This window comes from Solenopsis invicta, chromosome 4 (assembly GCF_016802725.1).
Source record: "Solenopsis invicta isolate M01_SB chromosome 4, UNIL_Sinv_3.0, whole genome shotgun sequence".
NCBI classification, from domain to species: domain Eukaryota; kingdom Metazoa; phylum Arthropoda; class Insecta; order Hymenoptera; family Formicidae; genus Solenopsis; species Solenopsis invicta.
In genome coordinates, this window is record NC_052667.1 from 8223146 (window position 1) to 8247054 (window position 23909).

At 29.0% G+C, this 23909-nt stretch overlaps 1 protein-coding gene across 3 annotated transcripts; it reads right to left on the reverse strand.

Moving 5' to 3' along the window:
- Positions 1-4976: 4976 nt before the first annotated feature.
- LOC105196277 (extended synaptotagmin-2) lies at positions 4977-23763 on the reverse strand. Of its 3 annotated transcripts, none has more exons than XM_026137058.2 (17): positions 23513-23763; positions 16900-17299; positions 16594-16734; positions 16400-16476; positions 16261-16327; positions 16020-16165; positions 15781-15901; positions 14991-15161; positions 12106-12197; positions 9485-9533; positions 9334-9423; positions 9034-9120; positions 8809-8967; positions 8577-8729; positions 8375-8498; positions 7398-7680; positions 4977-7309 (listed from the first exon to the last, which is right to left on the reverse strand). In XM_026137058.2, exons 2-17 carry the CDS (start codon positions 17239-17241, stop codon positions 6982-6984), a joined length of 2430 nt encoding a protein of 809 aa, XP_025992843.2. In that variant the 5' UTR covers positions 17242-17299; positions 23513-23763; the 3' UTR covers positions 4977-6981. The 3 variants fall into 3 exon arrangements, with proteins under 3 accessions (XP_025992843.2, XP_011160399.2, XP_011160400.2); XM_011162097.3 differs by lacking the exon at positions 12106-12197 and adding an exon at positions 12976-13073; XM_011162098.3 differs by lacking the exon at positions 12106-12197 and adding an exon at positions 14326-14411.
- Between the last annotated feature and the right edge of the window lie 146 nt (positions 23764-23909).

A 23909-nucleotide genomic window follows, 5' to 3' on the forward strand; every position in this document is an offset into this window, starting at 1 on the left:
TCGTTTCTTAACTTTTATATACGTTACGTATCTGTTTTCAGTTTTGTATAACAGCTGGCTTTGTTTGCAATATAAGAGATTAAAAATTACGCATATCTGTAGAATCCGAATAATCTTTATGCAATTTTTATGACACAAAGCAAAAGAGGAACAAATGTAAAGAGAATTAATTATTATCTTTCGCGTATAAATGTCATTTTAATACAAGACGTTTTTTCTAATTAAATAGCATACTTTCATAGATTGTTAATTATACAACACACATACAATATGCATATTGATTTTGCGACATATAGAAACACATTGATTATATTATAATAACAACCATACATATATTAGTGTCGTATTTAATTCTAATACATTATAAATATTGTTAATGTATTATAAATTATTTGAAAACTTTTACTATTTGTATTTATAATCTAAATAACATTGAAATACAATTATAGATTTTTTTGTCATAAACAGTAACTAAAAACAATTTTATTAATTACGTTAATATATAAATTTTTGTAATTTTACTTTTTCGAATTAAAGAGCATAAACATAAAATATATTAAAAATCTTTTGTAGTTTATAACTAATCATTGTTTATGTTAATTTGTATCATAAATTAATTTTGTATATAATTGATGATAAGGGTGATAAATTATCAAATTCTTTCATTTGCATGTGAATTTTGACTGTTATTTATTATATAGAAAAAGTAAGAACTGATAAATTAAAATTATAAGTATATCATTTGCGGTGGTTCTATAAAAATATTGTTGTATTTTCTTATAGTAGAGCTATCAATATGTTTTATAATTTAAAAAATATCTGTCGTTTCAAACGCTTTTCATATAGTTTCGGTTTCATAGTAAAAAATGTTGACGTGAATTGATAACAATTTGTTAATGACGTACAAACTAAATAAACTAAGTCGACGTTTAGCTATATTTTTGAATATATTGTGTAAAAGCTAAATCAATTGCGTGCTGCATCGAAACAAATTATTAAATTATTTATGATATGTCATAGAATCATAAAAAAGATTTAACTTTTTATAAATATCTAGAAGTAACAATTAAGCAAATTTATTTTACAAGCAATACTTACAGAATAAATTTCAACGATTGACTAATAATTATTGTTAAAATAATTATAATAATTATTGTTAAAAATCGATCAAATTTATCCACGTAACATGCAAACCAAAATGTAGGTTGTTTCAACCAAACGTATTCCGTATGTAAATTTAAGTAAACTCCAATATAAATTTGTTGAAACTGTATACTATTAAAATGTGCACATATTTAAATTATTATTTGTACAGTTAGTGATCGATCAATTTATAACTGCCAATTTATTTTTTACAGATTTAATTAAAAAGCAACATATGTCATAATTAAATAAATAGTTGACATATGTAATACAAGTAAAAATAAAATCAAACCAGTTTTTGATCAAACATATTTTCCTTATATCTGATATTTATGTATACAATATCTATAAATACAAATTTTTGGAATAGTTGTAAAATTGAATAACCGATTATTTAACAAATAAGAATTAATGTATTAATAAATGACTATAATATTAAAATAGTATAAGATTTTAATAACAAATTTTATTGAGATCGAAGACATTTTAATTGTCTCAAATATATGTGTTAAAATTGAAAATTTACAGATTTTAGAGATATAATAAATACGCACAATATTAAGAATAATAAAATACGTAACATATAAAATAATTCTCGGAAAAATTGGGCGTGACTAGTACGTTCTGCTACCAACGTTTTTATCTCTTAATTTTGCGGGATCGATATTTGATGCAATTACGGGTATGGGGTAAAGTCGGTATTTACGCTGCGGGGGGATGTACGCCGCAGCAGTCAGAAAAAATAGAAGAAATAAGAATAGTTTGCTCACAACCACTTTGTTATGTGCCTTTATGCTATATTAGTATTGTATTGTAATTACAATTTTTTATCGTTAATATTAACGAAAATATCATGAATTGAATTAATTTTTTCATATAGAAGTAGCGCGATCGTGCATTAACATCTACGTAAAATGATTACTGTAGAAAATATAAAAGGCATAATGATTATTTCATGATATGTAAATGTAGAGCGATAGTAAAGGATGGAATTCAAGCAAGATACAAGTGCATAACTCTTGTATTCTTTATTTAGTTTGATACCTTGTATATTCCACTTGTTTAGGATATATGGCCTTTTCAGCGAGCGGGATTTATGCCGTAATACAGACATGCGTGATTGGAAAGCAGCACTTACCCTATGTTAAGCACTATGTTGAGAACACAATGCGCACATATCTGCACTCTATTGATGTCTGTGCATATTAATTTCTTCAATATTGTATTATTATTACTCTGTAAACATATTTACTGTTTTTATTCCCTAATAAACTTTGTAAACACATTTTGTAAGTCATTATGTTATTTTATATCATATTTGTAAATGTTATTTGTAAATAATTGATGTGCCGTGTAACTTACACATGAGTAGTCGTAAATCCCGCCAATTTTTTTATATGACAAAAATGCAAGGAATTTTTTTTTCAAGTATAAGAAAAGTAATATTTCATATTTAAAATTTTTTTTGTAATAGTAAACAGTATGAAGTTTTTATTGGCATAATTTATTTTCCTTAAATATAGTAAATAATACTTGATAAATTAAATATTCGGTAGCTACGGCGTATATACCAACTTTACCCTATGTAATTTTGCCGCGTTGCTATGTGATGGTACATTTACGCAACACTCATTAAATAATTTTTTATCGATCTTTTGAATGCCTGCAAACGCAGATTTCTTGAAATGCGTGATACAGGTGATAGTATTTGCACACAATGATATACAAATTATGCAAATGTAGATTATACAAAGTCTGAATATTATTTCTTTAACTTTCAGTTGTACGTGGTGTTTATCTTTTATTTATATCACTATTATCACTGTACGTCTTTTGAAAAAAGATACTTTACATTTAATTTTATTTATAATGTTATTCATCTATGGGACACAATATAACATTTCCAGTGTTCTAAACTTTAAAAATATATAATTAAAATATATTATACTTAAATTAACTTATAATTAAAAATATATAATTATTACAAAATTCTAATTATAAATAAACAAAAATATGTTTAACACAATTAAAATCTAGAGAAGGCCAATGAATCATAACAGAAATTTAGTGCCCATTATTATTTCTTATGTAATTTTATATGCATTTTCTAGTTTTTTAATCTGCGCCTTATTCTTTGTAGTTCTTGTAGGTCTTCCAGTTCTTAAAAGGATGCTAAAGTACCTCGAATTACCAATATTTACAGCTTTTAAATATTTTCGAATTGGCGTTACAGAATCATCAAATCTTTTTATAGAATTGAAATACGCGCAAAAAGAAAAGGTGCTCAGGTAAATTTTACAAGAAAATTGAACATAAAGTTAATAAATCAATAAAATTTTACTTGTACAGCCGTCACCTGCGGTCAACTTTATCTTAATGCAAAAGTTGTGGGAAGGGTCTCAGATATGTACAAAACCATTCGAACACCGCAGGATTTTCCAATCGGACACAAGACAATTCCAATCGAACACGGCGATCCCAATCGGACATGGTTTCAATCGGACACAAGTTGAAACGGACACACAACGGTCTCAATTAGACACAAGTTGAATCGGACACACGGCGGTCCCAATCGGACACGATTTCAATCGGACACAAGTTAAAACGAACACACGATGGTCCGATTAGGAACAAAAATTTTGAAAAACGTAGATAAGTGGTGAAGGAAAGTATAAAAAAAAATTTTTTAAACATATTTTTTTAAACATCGTTATAAAGTACTCTTCAAATCATTTAACTTTCTATTTGAACATTTTTCTCTATTTCTTATAGCTTCGACGATATATGCTTCGAAAGAAAAAACCGATTTTCTTTGAAGGGATATTTCACACCCTAAAAATGCAAACGGGCACGTATAAAAAAATACGTATCCTTCATTTTTATTTGTACTACAACATATTAAAGGTTCGTCTAAATCTGAGGTGGACACTTTCGAAGGTTTTTTATTAGAGTTATATTATTTGTCTAACTAGTAACTAAATTAATAGTTATTTTTATAATTAATTCACATATTTCGAACTTATTTATCAATTTAGGTTGCATTTGCAAACACCACCCAAGTAGCGTCATGTGTATCATTTTATCTTTATTTAACAATCGGTAAACTACAAGAATAAAATGATATATATGAGGGTACTCAGCTGATATTTTCAAACGCAGCTTTAATGTGATTGGTTAGAGCTTAGGACACAGTTCAGCTTTTATGTATATATTATAAATAATTAATATAGACATGTCACATGCATATTACACAATTAAAGATATTTTACGTGGTTGCTCTTCAGCAAATGACACAAATAGACACAGGAATAATTTTAACTTTGTTCCTAACTGAATTTCGAGCAATAGCGTCTCTAAACTTGATACCGTGTTCAAATATAAATAAAATAATTGACTAATGTTAAAAACGTAATTCTAGTATTTAAATTATCAATACTTCAAAATATTACAAGAAAAAAATAGAAAAGTAACTAAAAAGTAACTTCTCATGACTTTTTGAATAACTGTAACTGTAACGAATTATTTTTTAAAATTAGTAATTTGTAATGTTAACTAGTTATTTTTTGGAAGAAAAAAACTGTAACTGTAACTATTTATTTTTAGAAAGTAACTTTCCCAACCCTGTCATTTATATTAATAACACAATTTTGTGATATTGTTTTTTTTTAAGAAAACTTACCATTTGAATTGGAGTAGGAAGAATATGAATAAGAATATAAATATACATGTTGATTTGTTTAGATAAATTGTTCCGGTTAGCAAATAAATGTATCTTTTTAAAAATGAGCTATAATGGAATTGTTATGTCAATATGAAGTCACTATAAAGTCACATATGGTGACATTGCACATAATATTTATTGTTCTCAACAATTTGTGACATTATTGACATACGTCACAGAATATAGGTACATAGATATATTTATATGTGTATATATACGTATGTATAATGTAGCAAAATCTCCAATATAAATATAAAGCGTATATAATAATTTGATTCCAAGAGTGCCATATTAAAACTATACCGACGTATGACGTATATACTAATTTAATGTGTATCTTATAAAATGTGAATTATTTAAATATTAGTATAATTATTCATATTTAATTGCTTGTGCAATTGGTAAATGCATTTATTTATTTTATTAGTAACAATAATAGTGGAACATAATTACGTGGAATTATAAAAATGTGGAAACACAATATCGCAAAACAATATCGTTAACTTAGTAGTTTCGATAAATATATAAATTATAATTGTGTTATATATTACATTATTCAGATCATTTGATAATAGTATCCGCTCATAGCATGCGTTTTGTGCCGTAACTTTATAGCAAATTTGATTGAACTGCACTAATGCGCACTGGTATACATTAAAGCCGTCGTGTCCTGATCTAAATGTAAAAATAAAAATTGCAAATAATAAAATACATATTTTACTAAACAATAAAATATATTAAGTATTTCAAGTTTATATATTTATATTAAATACACAGAAAACAATTTAAATTCTTTAAAATTAATAAACTTTATTGTAATAAACTTTATTCAAATAAATTTATTTGAAATGGTCTAATAAACCAATGTTTGAATCATATTGAATAAGTCATAATCAACTATTAATAGTATTATTTTCATTAAATAATAAAAATTGTTTAAATAAAACAACATTTTTATTTAAACAAATAATGTTACAAGCATATGTTGTTTCAATGAAACAACTCAGTCAAATAAATGAGAATACTTAATTCCAATGAAATCTTTTTCTCTGTGTATAATTATATTAATATAATTCTCCACCTAAATTTGATATAATAGCATCTTTTCAACGAGTATATATCTGACGCCTTTTTAACGCGTTCTTTTTTTAGAAAAAATGATTTTGTTCAGATAATTTTTTAATAAATAAATCTCTTTAAAAATTGGCTATAACAAAATCTTGGTCTCAATTTGTATATGGGAAGATTGGTCTTATTTAATGTGTACCAGTGCGCACAAGTGTGTTCAACTCGCTCCCACACAACACACATGTCCTAGGGACGTTCGAGAAACGTTTGTATATTCTTGTATTCTAAAGATGTTCTCGAAACGTCTTTTTAGTAAAGCGTGCTGTGTAGGCTATTAATCATCACACACAAACATGAAGGTACAAAATATATTTATATTCCAGGAACGGATCGGCATCGGAAGTGTTTAATGTTTAATGTTTCTTACGCGCGTTCGTTTAATCGCAATTTTCTTGTATTCTCACAAGTTATGAATATTTGCACTTATAACTGAGATTTACGGATGTAATAATTTTATTGAAGAATTAAACGTCCAGCGTTTAACTATTTTAGGCACATTTTCAAAAATAGTAACAATAACACGTATATAAAGAATCTATTGAAATCCGATTTTTTCGCGTGTTTATTAAGGGCTTATAAGACCCTAGAGTATTCGCTAGAATTTTGATTCGCTACAATCCTATAATCCCTTAAAATATTTCGTAGATTGTCGGAAATTTCAAGTTACTTCACCAATCCGCCTCTGCTTTATAGTTGCAGTAGGATTATATATCAGATCATTTCATGCCGTTAGACGGCGTAAGTACGAATACCTCTTTAAATAATATCTTTTATCATTTCTCGTGAAACGTCTTGCGTCTCGCATAGCACCACGTAGTAACCTGGTTCAATAAATCATTAATTTAACAATAATGATCAACTGAATATAGAGATAATTGTAATATTTGAGACTTTCATCGTTTGTAAAGGTTATTAAGTGGGAATTTAAGCGGTTGTTTTGTCAAGCAAACGCACAAACGCCCGAATCCCCACTTACTTTTCCTCTTTTTCTAGTCTTTGATCTCCGGTTGTAAATCGTGCCAGCCGGTGACCGTCTTCGAGATATTGATTTCGCTCAATTTCAAGTGGACCTGTCCCATCACGTTGCTCCCGGTAGATAACCAACCCTTTTGCGTACATACAGACACTTCTAATACGCGCGTGTTCAACTCTCCTTGCGAGACTACGTATTCAAATTGCTCGTCGAACGATGGATTGCAGTTATCCTTGATCACAGCAGTTTTGCGCTTCGTTTCCTTGTGCTTGTCTGGCAAAAGATAGAGTTTCACGTATGGATCCGGTATGTTGTGCGGATCGTTTTGAGGAAGCGGCAGATTACTGCAACACAACATGTACATATGGCGTGTGATATCCACCTGGTTGTAACGAATACGAGATGCCGTACAATTAATCGAGATCAACTTACGCAACTTTGTGCACAAAAACAGAAAGCTTTTGCCTCTGCATGCTGTAACGTATCGTTAATTGTATTCTCCCTAATTTTGCTTCGCCCGCGGAAGACGTGATACTCGGATTTCTATGGATAAGCTGAGGGCTTCCGGTGTAAGAAGATGGAGCGCTGGTGCTGAGTATTATTTCTTCCGCCACCACTATTGATTCCTCGGGCAACATTGCTGCGGCGGATCCGCTGCGAGGTTGACTGTTGATCGATTCTTTTGACGGTTGTTTTTTAAGAGGACTTGATGGTACTGTAAAGAAATGTGCATCATTACATAAAATAAGTTTTATGCATGGTATTTAATAATTTAGGAAAGCGATTTTATAAGCAAAATATTTAAGTGCATATAAACAAAATATTGAATACATATGAAATGTCAGATTTATGTTAATTGAAAATATTAATATCAACGTTTTAGCTATAATTAGTTTTAAAGTATAATCTTACATACATTTTAATCGCCTATTATTATAGTTACATTGTGCTTGTTAAGTTTTTTTTTAAGCACATTTTACTTATTTTGTTTAAAATTCAAAATTAGTAAGAATTCTACTGAAATTTGTATGGAATTTTTGCAACCAACGCTTTACTGTCTTTTCAGCGTTCTTCACAAAATCTGTTAATATTGAGTAGATACACTAGCATTATCATCTAATTTGAATTCATAGAAAAATCATATGACTTTCTCTCATTAGGACTCATATTATACTTATTTTGAACAAAATTACTTTAAATAAAACAAAATTGTGCCTTTGAAAAAAGCTTTATGAACACAATCTAATAGAATAACAAGTTTAATTTAATAATTAAATTATGTATAAGATACTGTAAAACTAATAGGGGAAATACCAATTAACAAAATCCAACATTTTGTATGTATCAACTTAATACCTTATCTGATCCAAAAACACGAGATTTCTAGCGAAATCAATACAACTACTTACCACTGGAAGATAATATGTTACTAATGTTGGACTCTTGACGTTCGATTCGCTTGTTCAACTCATTGATGTCATGATCGTCTTCGTCTTCCTCGGAAGTAGGTTCAGGCTGTTCATGTTTTAAGATCTGCAAGAATAAATTATCTTACACTGATCGGCACATTTTGTTCCTTTGTTAAATTGTGCGCATATAAAAGTTTCTTACATTTAACGACAATGACAGCACAAGCTTGCTATCCGCTCCAGCCTTTTGTAAATCGTACGGCTGTTGCGACACCTCGAGATTATGCTTTTCCAAAAGTAGGGAAAGATTATAACTCATTTCCCCAACTACCGTGGCAGTTTTCTCATCTGAAATCTAAGCAGAGAACGCATGATTATTTATTAGTCAACAAATCTTGTGTCTCTCATATAATTCGAAAGAATCCATAGAAGACCTTTATGTGTAAAACTCCAGTTTCCGGATTGCTGACTAGAAAGGTGAATCCTCGTTCCCATACAGGATCGCAAGAACGTGGTACAGTAGCCGTTCTCTCTTTCTTTCCACCAACGCTTGCTTCCAAGTAAACATCGGGTTGTTTACTTCCTCGAATGCACTGCGCATATAATGACATTTTATCAGGTAACTCTCGCTTCTTCTCTATGTATTACCACGTACATACCGGCAAATTTTTAGCAGAATCGATGTAAAGCGTGAGAAGGGCTGTACTCATCGACGTAACTCTAAGTTCCTGAGTTTCTACTAAAGCCTGCGCAAAGGTCATTAATTAAAAATCATTAATTAAAAGTATATCTGATCGGTAATAGGAGACCGGTTCGGTAATGGGAAATAAGAGACTCTAGGTGATGAGGTAATTCAAGACGAAAATCAAGAATTAAATGAAGCCTTTAAATTTCTCCCATCTGTTGCCTGACACTTTATTACATAAACGTAGGAATGTATGAGCGTTTTTCCTACTTACAGCTTTTAAATCGGTAGGGTCTTTTGAAAGTTGTAGCCACGTTAATCGCAAATGTACCATGCCGTGCTTTGCTTGCTCCAAGGAAACCCACTACAAGATAAGATCAATTAATAATAAGGAAAAGACTGTACGATATAAATTCCGTACTCACTGTATCGATCATGCCCTTTTTCTTCACCTGGTTCACTTCAATAGTAGCCCTATTGCAATGCAAAATAAGAAAATGGATCTTTTCAAATATCTTAAATTACACGTAAGAAATTTGCATAAAATTTTCAGAAATCAATAATCATTTCGGTAAAGTTTAGATGTGTGCGTTTGGCAATGATAATGATTACTAGTTACTAAAATACTTTTTATTTATTTTGAACTAGACAAGGTATTTCTTATAGAATTTTTGAACGCTGAAATTGCCTCAAGCCAATTTTTATTAGCACGTCCGGTTTCTAAAATAATTGAAGTTTAATGTGCAAAAAATAACTCTTTTATAATATTTAAAATATTTATAATATTTGTTTGTAAAAAAGATTAATGTCTAATAAATTATCTTGAAAAATTGTAATTATAATTAAGTTATGAATTTATTTATCCCCTACGAAATATATTTTTTCACTTTGATATCGTTTTTAACCATGTGATGAAGGGTTCAAGTACAGATTTTTCTAAAGTAGCAAATTTTCCGCCTGATGATTAAATCATTTATAATTTATAGATATATCGATACACATACATATTGTAATTTATCGTAATAGGTTTTGCTAAATGTTCGTGTGTGTGTGTGTGTGTGTGTGTGCGTGTACATTTAATATATTTATATATTTTATACGATTTATATGTATAATATGTACATTATTAAGACAAGTATCAAATCGACCATCTAGCCAAGTAGTTATTCATTTACGGAGTCAGTCAATCACCCATCATTGAAATTAATTTAAAATCAGAAATTAATTGAAATCACTATAACATCAAATATGTAAGAAATTAAATTGAAATCACGTAGCTAAATATGAAATCACTTGGAATCACATAAAATCACTTAAAATTATACAAAATCATTCGAAGTAATTTCAAATGTAAAAAAAAATTTTAATCACTTCAAAATTACTTTGAAATTGCATGAAATCGCAAGAAATTGGAAACCTTCATCCTATTCGTGAGTGAGTCTCTTGCCTGTAGCTGTGGTCGCGCATATTATGAGTTTATGGTGTTTACATTCCCAGATAGCGAGTTTTCCGCAAGTTGCTATCAATTTGATAAAAACGCGTTGCTAAGTTGTCATCTTTTTCGAGGAAAGCGGTTTCTGATTTTGTTTAAGATATTGCCGACAACGCATGCTGCGTATGCGACTTTATACAGGGTGATTATTAATGACTGTTTCCACGTTTTATCATAGGAGTATGATTTACCGACGGATACGTATTTCTAACATATTATTATATTAGAAATTACAAATGCGTGCTCCTATGGTAAAAAGTGGAAACAGTCATTAATAATCACCCTGTATATAACAAGTTACTGAAAATTTTATATTAATAAGTTCTGTACGCTATTATTCTTCAGTTGCCTGGGAAACAGTTCCCTTCCTGTTGTCTTTAAGTTGCCCTGTACAAAGTGATTAGCACATTCATTATAACAACGTGATTGCTACAACCAAAAGAAAATTTGTAGCAGTAAATATTTCTCTTTTTGTGTCAGAAATGTATTGCTATCTGGGTTATACAAACGTTTGTACTAATATCTTTCTTAAATCTCTGTTACCGATACATCTGATATAGCTATTATTATTATTATTATTATTATTATTATTATTATTATTATTATTATACAATATAATAATATTAATATACATTAAGCGAAACCATGATAAATTACACTGCATATGCAAATTGATGGTCACAAACTACAAATTATAATATTTGATTTTATCGTTATAGATTGAACATTTGCAGATTCTGTACTTAAATCCTTCATAACGCGTTAAAACTAAGATATTAAAATTTGAAATTTTTAATAAACAAAATACATTCATGACTTCTGATCGGAATTTCAAATTAAAATTAACTTTTTATACTTAAAAATATTTTAAAGTTAGCAAAAATGCTTTCTTTTGCACTCTGATGTGATGGTGCAATTTGACTTGCGGCATCACTTTTAGTATCCAAAAATCTATAAGAAACACTTTGATTGTTAATTAATGTTATTAAACACAAAACGTAGTGATTTTTATACAAACTCCATGATACAATTTTTATTTAAGAAGCTGTTATGCAGCATATTATTTCTACTGTGTACTACTTTTTTTATTTTACTGTCGAATATAAGGATACAAAAATATAATTGCACGTTATAATTAAGTTTACAAAACTGGGCATGCAGCATTCCATAGCATTGCTTTATTGCGTAATTAAAATAGACTTCTCAATATTTAATACGTAAATGAGAGTAATGTGGTGACATAAATTCGGAATTATTCTTGTAATAATTCTGAATTGCGATTAGCATGACAATTCTATAATATTTTTCATATATCATATTTTTCGTGTGCTTTGAGTGAACGGCATGCAAATTACATAGATACAATTAATGCTTACGTTTGAAATACGCTGCAGTATTTCAGAGATAACTTAATAAGAAAAAACGCAGTTTTTCAAGCATAATCTAATAGTCAATGGCAGAGTATTCAGCATATAATTTACATTCTGTACAAGTCTCTTAAAATGCATTATTAATCTGATCTGAGATCAATGTATTTGCTACATTCAGGAATACCTGCCAAGTGGATCATCTTGAGCAGCGTTGTCTTTGTCAAAGAGCTGGGCAACCACCGAGTTGTAAGCTCCCAAGCCCTCTTCCACTATAAACTGTCACCACACAGTCTATTTTAGTTGCCTTTCTTATTAAACAAAGTCACCTAATTACTCTGATTAATTACAGTGGCGATCACAAATGCTTTCCCGGTGAAAAGTTCCAATAACGGTCATAAATACTTCCTCGGGGAAAAGGTGTGGTCCTTTACCATTATTTTCTTTATACAATGCATACAACGTATCCTATCTGAACGCATGTGCATACGGATATACACTTGGAAGGCATTTGTAACCATGATGAAAAAAAATCAAATTGTTACAATATTCTTTTGTTATGAAGATGTTAAAAAAACAGCAAACTATATATTTAAGTTAGAGTTATAATTACTTTCAACAACAGATTAATAAAATTTACATAGACTATATTAATAGATACATTAAAAATTAAGAATGTAGAAAATATTGTAAACAAGGTTAAAGAAAAAGTAATGCGACTCTGGAATAATAATACATATATTTTATTAAAAAATTTGTTTTTAATTTGATATAAAACTAAAATTGATAATAAAAAATAAAAAGAGTTCGTGCAATGCGCGTTTAACAAGCTAAAATATCTGCAGCATCAGTGAAATAAATCTTTTCAAATAGTGATAGGTGTGGGAGATTATTTTGCTATTTATATTAGATAACACACCCTATACCACAGAAACAAAATTATAAACATGGCTACATGGGGCATGCTTAAAATATAACATTAAAATCTGAGTCTACATATTTTGATTAATGGCGCATACACAAACATTGTCTCATTCACAAATCATAATATTACTACCTGCCAAGGAAATCATCATATAGTACCCCTGGGACATTTGCATCCCAATCCCAAAGAGATACCACAGCTTCTTGCATATTGCATGAACTGATCATAGCCTGTGTGTCAATATCAGATTGTATAACAAATATAAAAATGACACATACGTAAGTGACAGGTTTTCTCATGGCAACTGTACATCATACATTCTATTTCTTACTTCTCTTTCCGTGCTTTACATTGCTGCACTATATATGCCAAATGTATGAATCTCATAAACGTGATATGTACAGAATTTCATCTGAACATATCAATGATTGCAATATTTTTTTTGTTCGCAACATGACGATTTTATTTTTTATGTGTCCCAGCCAAAAAGTGTCAGTAGAGAAAATTAATAAGATAAAATGAGACTCCACAACATGCAGTAATAATTATCACTCAAACAATATTCAGACCAACACCATAAATATTATTAACATTATGCGACATCATGCAACAAAAGCTTTTCCATAGATTGAGAAAGAAATGAAACAAAAAGAAACTGGTAAATTGCAGTGTATTACTATCTAATTAATATAAAACAATAAAATAAGTCAAAATACACATATAAATCATAAATAAATTATGTAAAGTATAAATCATATTATAAATAAAAATAAATAAATACCACTAACGATAAAATTAAGAATATATCAAATATTGCCTGATTACAAAAATAAAATTTAAAAAATCTGTTGGAGGAATTACTAAACTGTTGTATGAAAAGAAGGTCAGATTGGAATTCAAAAAAATTCTTAATTTTAAGCCTTCGGACCACTTTTGTTATTTTTGAAGGCGTAAAATTAAGAATAATGTTGACTTACAACTTGATCTCTTTTTTTATGCAATAATTTAGTATCTTCTCTAATAAATTTTTCAAATTTTATCTACGTTTTTTGCGATTAGATGATATCTGATATATTCTTAATTTTATTGTTAGCAATTTTTTTTATTTATAGATGTTTATAATACGATTTATATATTACATAATTTACGTATATTTTGTTATTTTTTTATATATTTTAACTAATTCTTTTGTTACATCAATTATAATTATCAATAATAAATATCAATTAAATAGTAATACGTTGTACAATACAATATTAATTTTGACCATGTTTTTCTCTCAATAAGACAAATTGAATGAATTGAATAAATGATTTTGAATGAATTATATGCATTGCAATACAAATCGTAATAAACATTGATTAAAAACATAATTTTGTGATTATGTTGTAGCATCTATAGTTTTGAATTCGTCCCTGTGTAATTACATGAAATGAATAATGAAACAAAGAGAAGAGTACATAATGTTATATATAACTGTACCTTCCAAGACTTTCATCGCCCTTTGTGTCATCATAGTCCCACAGCTGTATCGTCAGTTGTTGCGCGATGGCTGAAGTCACAGCACACTAATCCCATATAATATATTGCACATCACATACACACATACATACCAACTTAAGGAATTAAATTATATTAACATAGAAAGATCAAAGTGTAATATTCTAATTGCAGTCCGAAAAAGGCAACACTAACCACTAATTGGAAATAGGAAATGTCGCAGGAAAAAGAAATGTGTCTGCGGTTTGACTAGAAACTGTATGTGTATACAATGTATACGTGAATCGTGTGAAAAAGCAGAAAATTGGTTATTCAGAATGCTAGATTAGCAATGTATTAAATATTATTTATAAATATTATATAAAATATACTTATCTATATTTTTACGAAAAAGTTAAATGCAAGAGGGTGGTATATCTCATTTATATCATTAACTGAATGGAGTAACATGATGAACTAAACTGTGTGTTTAGAAAGTATGTATTTATAAAAATTTACTTTGTACATTGCTGAAATATTTTTCTTACCACATAGAAGACCTTGTGTTGTATCTTTTTTTTTTTAAATATATATTAATAAATTCTAGTAAAGCACATGCATTATATATCGTTAATATTTTATGTTTGTTTGTGAAATGGTATACGTACCTCACACCAAAAGTCCCACTTCGGATTAACATTATTGTCGATTGTTTTTGTTCGAAATTCTTGTGCGCCGACATTTATGACAGCATACGGATCGGACTTGCCCTTACCTAATACCCCGATATCTTTTTTCATCAGATGCTTTGCTTCTACAACATGAATTCTTAGAACGCCCTAAACAGAAATTAAAATATTAATTGTAGTAAAGATTAAGAATAATGCAATGTATTAAAGGGATCGGGAAGTAATGTCATTTTTATATATAAAGTAAACAGTATTTTATTTTGTTATTGTATCTTATTAAATAATATATAATCGTCATTATTTTCTATGCTAGTCACTTATTAATTTTTTAATGGCCTTCTCAAAAAAGTTAATCAACTCTCATTCAAAAAATGTAAATAAAGCGATTCGAATATCATTTGCTCTTATAAATCTTTTTGCTCGTAAGAAGTGCTCTAATAATCGGAAAAAAATGATAGTCTGATGCGAGAAAAAATATGAATAAAGAAACACTTTTCTACAAAATTCTCTAATTTTTTGTTGATCTGTCATTATATGCGGCCAAGTATTGTCATGTTAAAGAATCAAAGTCGAGTAGCCTTTCTGGAGAAAGGAATGAAAAAATTAATAAATCGATGGATCATCGTAGAAAATAATAGCAATTATATTATTAAATAAGTGATAACTTATATTAACAAAACTATACATATATACTGTTTACATTATCTATAAAAACAATGTTACTTTTTAATTCCCCTAATGTAATGAGATATTTTTCTTCAGATCTTACCTCAGGTTCAGGTATTTTTAATGACTCCATAGGTATTTCTTCGCTCAAAGGTATAATTATTTTGTTTGGCAATACAACAATGGCCGCTATCTGTTCGACAATTATCCTTCTTAAAATTTCACTGAAAGAAGCGTCACGTTTTGTTTAAATTTTTATGTTCAATTAAATTAACGATGATGGTAATCACTTGTTATGTCAGTTTTAGAGTAAAAGACTTTTGTATGAAAAAAAAATCATACTTGAATCCAGGCAGATCTAATACATCAGCCACTCCTACTAAATTGAAGTTAATAGTAGGTACATTCAAGTAGAATATCTGTACACCTCCGATTAACGGTATCATGGGCAGCATAGGTTTCATAACGACACGCACTAAACCACGCATCTAAAAATTTTTATATTTTTATTAGAAATTTATTAGAAAATATTTTCTATTTATATAATCGTTTTATTTTTTTTGATTTTGTATAATATACTTACTTGAAAATCTTTAATACCACCTTTGATGTTCCCAACGAAAAAAGTAATATCACAGTCACCAGCATACCTATAACAAAAAATAATCATTGAAATAGATATTTTTTAGAGATGTTAATATATTTTGCAAAAGAATACGCACATAATATCTGCATCTAAAACGATTTCATTTCTCGAGGTATTTTTATCATATACTTTGATCCCATATATTTTTGGTGGCTGTAAAAGGCTCACTTTATGTAAATTGTCGAAGTGATATATAAAAATTATAAGGCATGAATATAAAAAAAAAACAAGATGCCTGCGTGAGTTTTAAATGTATAGAAATAAACTTACAATGCGACCCAAGACTAAACGATCAAACTGAAAGCCTTTGATTTTAAATTCGGTCAATTTCTGAACAATCGATGGTTCTATGGTTTGCTTACACAGCTGACGGACAAACTGATTCATACTTGGCCATATCTTACATAAGATCTGAAAATTATATAAAATTGCGTATAGAAAAGTACATAAAATTGTGATAAGTTATATTACTGAGATTTTCATATCTCTAAAATTGTTAAACTATTAAGCTGTTAATAGCCTCATTTTATGTGAAAGATAATTAGTATATAAGATGAGAAAGATTGTGATTCATACTCTGTTCAACCATTCGGCTCTATCAAAGTCCGGGAAATACACCCACGAGGGTAATTCGTTCATTCGACTGACGATCAATTCCTTCTCCTTGGCCAGCACACTGGCCTGCGCTGTAATCGTCTTCAGTTCATTGTCTTTTTTCCGTTCCGTTTTCCACACAGAGAACGCGATCGGTGCAATTAACCAGCCTATGCTATAGTTGAAATATCCCCAACTCCAGATGATACCAGCCGCCAACAGTTTGGTCAGAAACGATGCAGTCAGAGAACTAACATTCATGTATGGCCAAGTCATTGGCTTCGAATCTTTATTTGAGACATTACTTTCCGATTCTCCTTCCATTATCTTTAGTTTCTGTTATCGGGTTTTGACGGTTCTTATTAATCAGATCTTGATTTTCCTGCAAATGACAAACGTGCAAATCTTTTTAATGTAATTTGAACGAATTTAAGGTATATAGGTACAAACACAATTCTGCAATGCTTGTGCTTTTTAGAGATGTGCGAATTATTCGAATACGAATCAACTCACATCAAATCAAATCAAATTTGATTTGGATTTGAAACTTTATGATTCGAAATCGAAATATTTAAAAATTTTTAATCTAAGAGATTCGAATACGAATCACATACATTGATAACTTTAAAATATATATTATGACTTTGCATTATATAATCAATGTTATTTTTCTTACGTACAACAATCTTTTTTATTATCTATTCAATTTATTTTATTATTTATTAATATTAAAATTTGACCTAATAATAATTAAAAGTTTTGTTTAATTAATTCAAATTGATTTAATTCGATACGATTCGATTCGATTTGGCATCCTTCATTCGCATACCTTTTACTTTTGCGAAAAATTGATCATGCAACGTAGATTTTAACTGATAATAATTACAGATACATTTAATTGTTTACCATTAGAACTAACAGAATGACATATAATGAAATGCGTATAGTCGTTTGTTCTAATCAGCATTCATTAACATAGTTAAAACGCTATCAAGATCTCGTTGGTGCCAGGCTCAAATAGATTTTACTTGGAAATTGCTTCACTGCGTAGCTGTTAGAGCAACTATGCGCATATTAGATCATATCAATGTAATTCGCGGTGACCTTTAAGATCAGAGAGGACGTAAAATTTTGTGCGATGGCTGGACCAGTTACAGCAACCTTGCCAAAGGCAAGATACGCAATATATCAGAAGCGATAAATTATGTACGCGATACCAAAGCAAGCCCACACCTCGATAACTTGTATTCCAATACAAAACTAAGAATAGTTTAAATTAAATGATTGCCCGAGGCACGACGAAACCGTCTTGTTTTCGTTTACAAATTGTATTTTTAGATCAAGCCATAATTTGAAACAAGATTCTTCTTGCTATAGCATATAAAATCGAGTTTTCTTAGAATCTATGTCATAAAATATTAAATTTTCAGAAAATATCTAAAGAACAAGAATATGGACATGTTTAATAAATTTTTAAATTATTGCAGATAATAGTCCTTTCGTGCAAGTTGTTGCGATGAAAAATTTCAACTATTATTAAAAAGTTATTTGCTGTCAATTAAATTCTACGTATAACATTTTTCACAAAACTGTATCAATTAAAAAGCTTAAAAATAACGGTGTAAAGACGTGCAACACTCCATAAATATTATTTACAAAGAAATATTGCAGAGTTTTTAGAAAAATAGTTGCAAAATTTATCTTATTATAGTTATCGTATTTAATGATATTTGACTCTGTAATGCCAGTTAAAAGTTATTAAAATTAAAAAAATAGCAAGTTCCTTAAGTTTGTTCTTTCTTTCTAACCGATAAAAAAATTTTAGTAAGTATCCGTCTTGAAATCAGATGCAAAGAAAAAGACATTGAAAAATTTGACTTATAAAATAACAGCTTATATAGCGAAAACGACTCTATTTTGCTGAATTTTTGGATAAATAACTTTTAAACGAGTAAGTAGATCCAAATAAATTTTTAAACGAATATTTATATTAGAGTTTTATTTGTATTTGTAACAAAATTAATTTTTCATTCGTTACACAACTTGCTCATTGAGTTTGTGAATAAGTACATGCTACAAAACACGATTTTAGGTAAGAATCAAAAGCAAACAAAACATTAAATAACTTTTAAACCAACAAGAGGATTATATTCAAATTTTACACAGATACTCAAACCTAGTCATACATTGCTTGACACAAAAAGAGAAATATTTGCTACTGCAAGTTGCAATCACATTGCTAATAATAGAGACGATAATCTTTTATAGGAGCAATCTGAAGGCAACCGGAAGGAAACTGTTTCCCGGGCAATTGAAAGACAACAACATACGGAATTTATTAACATAAAATTGGTAATAACTTGTTATAAATAATTGCGTACAACCATACGTGGCATACATTGCCGACATAAGTAAAATCGGAAGACGCTTTCCTCAATAAATATAGTAAATCAAGCAATGTGCTTTTGTCAAATTGATAGTAACATGCGGGAAACTTGCTATCTGGGAATATAAAACAATCCATGAAATTATTAATTTTTGATAATTTGGGATGTGACGCATACATCTTTAATACAGTGTTTCTTTAATACCGTATTCATGTTTTTAGGATATTTGCCGTTTCTTTTCGATTAATTACTAATATCTAACATTATTCTTTTTTAGATGTTTTTATCCTTTGTACTGCAAAAAATATATATTATGTTGACGGTAAAAGAATTTTGAGAGTTTTGCATGTAATATTGCATAAAACAATTGATCCGACAATCATCTTTAGAACAATGCGGCAAACATAATTACACCGACACGCGTGCAGAAAAGTTATTAAAGCAGATAAACGTGAGAAACGGATTCTTTTTTAGCTCGTAATGCCTGATCCACAACAGCCGAGTCATACCTCGCGTTTTCCACGTTGCAAAATATTGCGGGGTGGGTGATTCACAACGATAAGATAACGTTTACGATCCTTTATAATTGTTGACAAAGGCAGCCCACATATTCGCGACCATTAACGAAAATCAATTATCCATACACGAAGAAGTAGAGAGCTGGCCGCGTGAAATATTCTTGCTTTTCGCAGAACAGTCGCTTTACTCGGATTCTAAACATAGCTCAATCTTGCGCGGCGAAATATGTAGATTACAGACGGTCTAGATGTTCATGTTTATTCAAATGTTTAAGACAAGCCTTACATATATCTTGAACATTTTATTAATTAAAGATGATAAAAATTGAAGTTCATGAGTGATATTTAGTAAGAAGGATTAAAATTTAGAAAAAAAATTAGTTTTGCAATTTTGGAATGTCATTAAAAAAATTTTGCAGGGGAAGATACTTAACAAGGTTTAATCAAATTTTGTAAAAGAATTCCATGAGAATTCCAGAATTTTCCAGAAATTTTATTCCAGGTAAGATTAAAAAATTTTTTAATGCCGCTTTTAAATTTATTTTATTATATCTTTTAATATTTTTAAATTATACAATCACAGGAAAGCCATTTAAATTTTGATTATTAAATCTGTGAATAAACTAAAAAAAAAATCAATATGAATTAAATGCACATAACCACCTGTCTACAATACACGGATCGAATTCAATGAAGTACAGAACTCGAGAAGATGATAAAACACACAACGTTTAATTTAGAACGACATATTGTCTTCTATTATTACTGATTTTTCAAGTGAAAACTCGCGAGAATGTATATAAATGTACATGAATGTATATGCCATATTTATTGCTAATCGATTGACGATATTGTGTATTATTAAAAAAAATAAATAAAAACAATGTTATCAGAAATACAAAAATACAATTTCTAAAATTGTTTTTGCGTTTTAAATCTGACAAGCATATCACGCAGTTTGTAGAACTAAAAAATACATTTAATAATTGATGTGAAAATATTATTAAGTAGCAAATTCACTTTATTGAGAAATGCCACTTTACTTTTATTTCTTGTGTTAAATTTAAAAATAAAAATTCCAAAAGTGTCTCTAGTATCAATAAAATTCCATAAAACTCCTAAGAAAATCACAATTTTCAAAAGTGAAAAATTCTCTAAAAATTTAGGTTTTCTTTCGATTTTCCATTTTTCTGATAATAAAACTTTTGTTTAATAGAAGAGATATATTATACTGTTTATTAAATTTATTTAATGTAATAAATGTTTAAATGTCGCGGATGATAAATGATAAACTTTAGACATATTTTTGTAATAGAAAAATTTTTAATATTTTATTGAATACTTCTTGACAATTAAATCTATGTACAACACTTATCACAACTTTGTGTAACAATTAAAAAGATTAGAAATAAGGATATAAACATGTTAAGCTGTCATATAAAATGTTGCGGTAAGCCAATCATTTATAAAGAAATATTGCAAAGTAATACCTGACAATTAAGCGTTATTTTAGTGTATTTAACTATCTTATGCTTCAAAATAAAAATGGTTGATAGAAAATAAATTGGCATATATGTATACAAAAAAAGCATTTTAATAATTTTAGTAATATAAAACGAGAAATTATTAAGGATATTTTGAGTTTTACAAGCGGGATTTGAAAAAACTCAAATTTACAAGAATTCCACGAGAATTCCCGGATTTTTCAGAAATTTTATTTTAGGTAATATTAGAAAATTTTTTAACGCAATTTTTAAATTTATTTTATTATATCGTTTAATATTCTTTAATCATACAATTACAAAGAAAAGCCACTTAACCTTTAATTATTAAATCTGAGAAAGAGCTAAAAAAAAACGAAATAAACTAAATGGCACGTAATCACGTGTCCGCAATACACATTTTTCAAAAAAATCAGCCCAGTTTTTTGTCTTTTTTTTTAAGTCTTACAAACTTCCTTCGCATTTTTATTTTATATAGTCCACTAATGATTAACAAAATTCGCCATTCAATTGATAATTTTATTTTGAATTAAGTAATTTCAGTATAATTTATTAATTAACAGACATACATATATCTACGTAAAAGTCATTCCGTGCCAAATCAACAGTTTAGACCTGACTATTTATTATTTATTTTTTTGATAAAAAATAATTCCATTGTATAAGATCTTGAAAAGTTCATTATATATAGTAACTTTTTTGTATTTTTAAAAAAATTGAAAAATAAAGTTTTTAACTATAATTAATATTTGAAGAACGAAAATTAAAGCAAAAAAGGATTAAGCAAATTATTTCAATAAAAAGATATAAAGAAAGATTTTAAGTAGGCTTTTTAAGGTGTACTCTATCGAATTTTATTGATTTGGATCCATCTCGTCAAATCATGTGTATAATATCGACTAAAAATTTATCAAAATTAAAAAACTATAAGTCTTTAGAAAACAATAACTAATAAACTATAGGTTTATTCTGTTTTTCTAATAAACTGTAAAAAGTTTTGACTGTCCAAATTTTAGTCTTGAAAAATCAACTGTAAAAAAATTTGATTTGTAATGGTTTACGTAGCAAAAATAATTACACTTTACTGTAATTTTTCTGTAATTTTAAATAAATATAATAACTTTTACACAAGTAAGTTCAAATAAATGTTTGTACATTTATTAATTTTATTAGTATATGTAAAAATGTTTTATTTAATTCGTATAATATTACTTCCTGAATCAAATTTACAAATAGTTACTACAAAATTCTAGTTTTAAAAGCTTGGAAAAAATCGGAGCTTTTCAATTTTTCCGCGGATTTTCTCAGTTATTAAATTTTTCCAATAAAGCTTCGGTTTTTCCGAGTTTTTAAAATTATATACAAAAGATTTTACATAAAAATTAAGAGTAAACAAAAAATTAAATAATTTTTAAACCAGTAAAAAAATTTTACTTAAATTTTACAAAAATATTTAAACGTAATACTAGAACAAGCTATAAAATTCTTATATAGTAATATTTTGAGATGTAATACATATATCCTTAAGGAGAGTTGCTGGTTAAGAAATTGATTGGTGTTTTTAATAAAAAAAAAACAGTTTCTTGAAGGAAGTCTACTTAAAAAGATAAGAAGCTTTGGCCAGAGAAAATTAAAGTCTTATAAGAAACTATGTCGTGATGCCATTATAGATTTTTTAAAGTAGTTAAAACAATACCGAGAGATATACACATGCGCTGTAGGAAATTTACATTCGTATTTATCCCAAGATTGGAACGTATTTATCCCAAGATCGCATTCCCAAGATTGGAAACGTGATACCCAACGCCTGTCTTTGTGCCTTATTACAGACACAAATTAATGCATTGAAACTTAAACACCTGCGCTTATGTCGGCCGCGAGTATATGAGGGACGAAATTAAAACCACGGCTCGTGAATACACTTTATTTTCTCATAACAGAAATTCTCATTTGCGTCTCGGGTCGCAAAACTAGCTTTGTCAAAGACCCCGGACGGCCGACACCCCGGTATCGAGTATGTACACGTCAATAGCTGCGTCTTAACAAGCTCTTCATGCGGTAAAACCCGTTTAAGGAAAATTCGATCGTCATCAAAGATTAATAACGTATTCGGATCGCGCGACAACGTGGCAATAAGCATGCGGCGTCAGCTTCGTTCACAGCAATCGAGGCAATGACAGTCGCTTACATTTGCAGCATCAGCGTGCGCGTATTCTGTCCGCTTCTCCGTTCTTTCTCTCTCTGTTACTTTTTTTTTTAGCGATGATGACAACGCGTGAGCACGCGCGCGATCGTGAGACACCGTGATCGAACACTACCGTTCAGCTGCTGCCAGCACTGCTCGCGCTGTAGTACTGTTTCGGCCAATCAATTGGCGCGACGGCCGGACTCGGTCGGAATCTGGAGTCGCGTGAAGTTTGCCAGTATTGCTAACGAGTTGCTTTCTTCGCGCATGTGCGATGTTTCGATAGCGAATCCAGTGGTGTATATGTTATATGGCGCAAGTTTCTAGTGGGCACCAGATTAGAGATTAGTTATTTTTATAATTATATTTATAATTGTATATTTATATACATATATATAAT

What these genes read in the sequence shown, in the direction of transcription:
- LOC105196277 (XM_011162097.3), bottom strand. Translation starts at nt 17,241, where the DNA reads ATGGAAGGAGAATCGGAAAGTAATGTCTCAAATAAAGATTCGAAGCCA. An exon ending in AGTGGGACTTTTGGTGTGAG is followed by an intron (nt 13,074 to 14,990) that starts GTACGTATACCA and finishes ATTGACACACAG; the next exon opens with GCTATGATCAGTTCATGCAA. An exon ending in TATGATGATTTCCTTGGCAG is followed by an intron (nt 9,534 to 12,975) that starts GTAGTAATATTA and finishes GCATTGCAATAG; the next exon opens with GGCTACTATTGAAGTGAACC.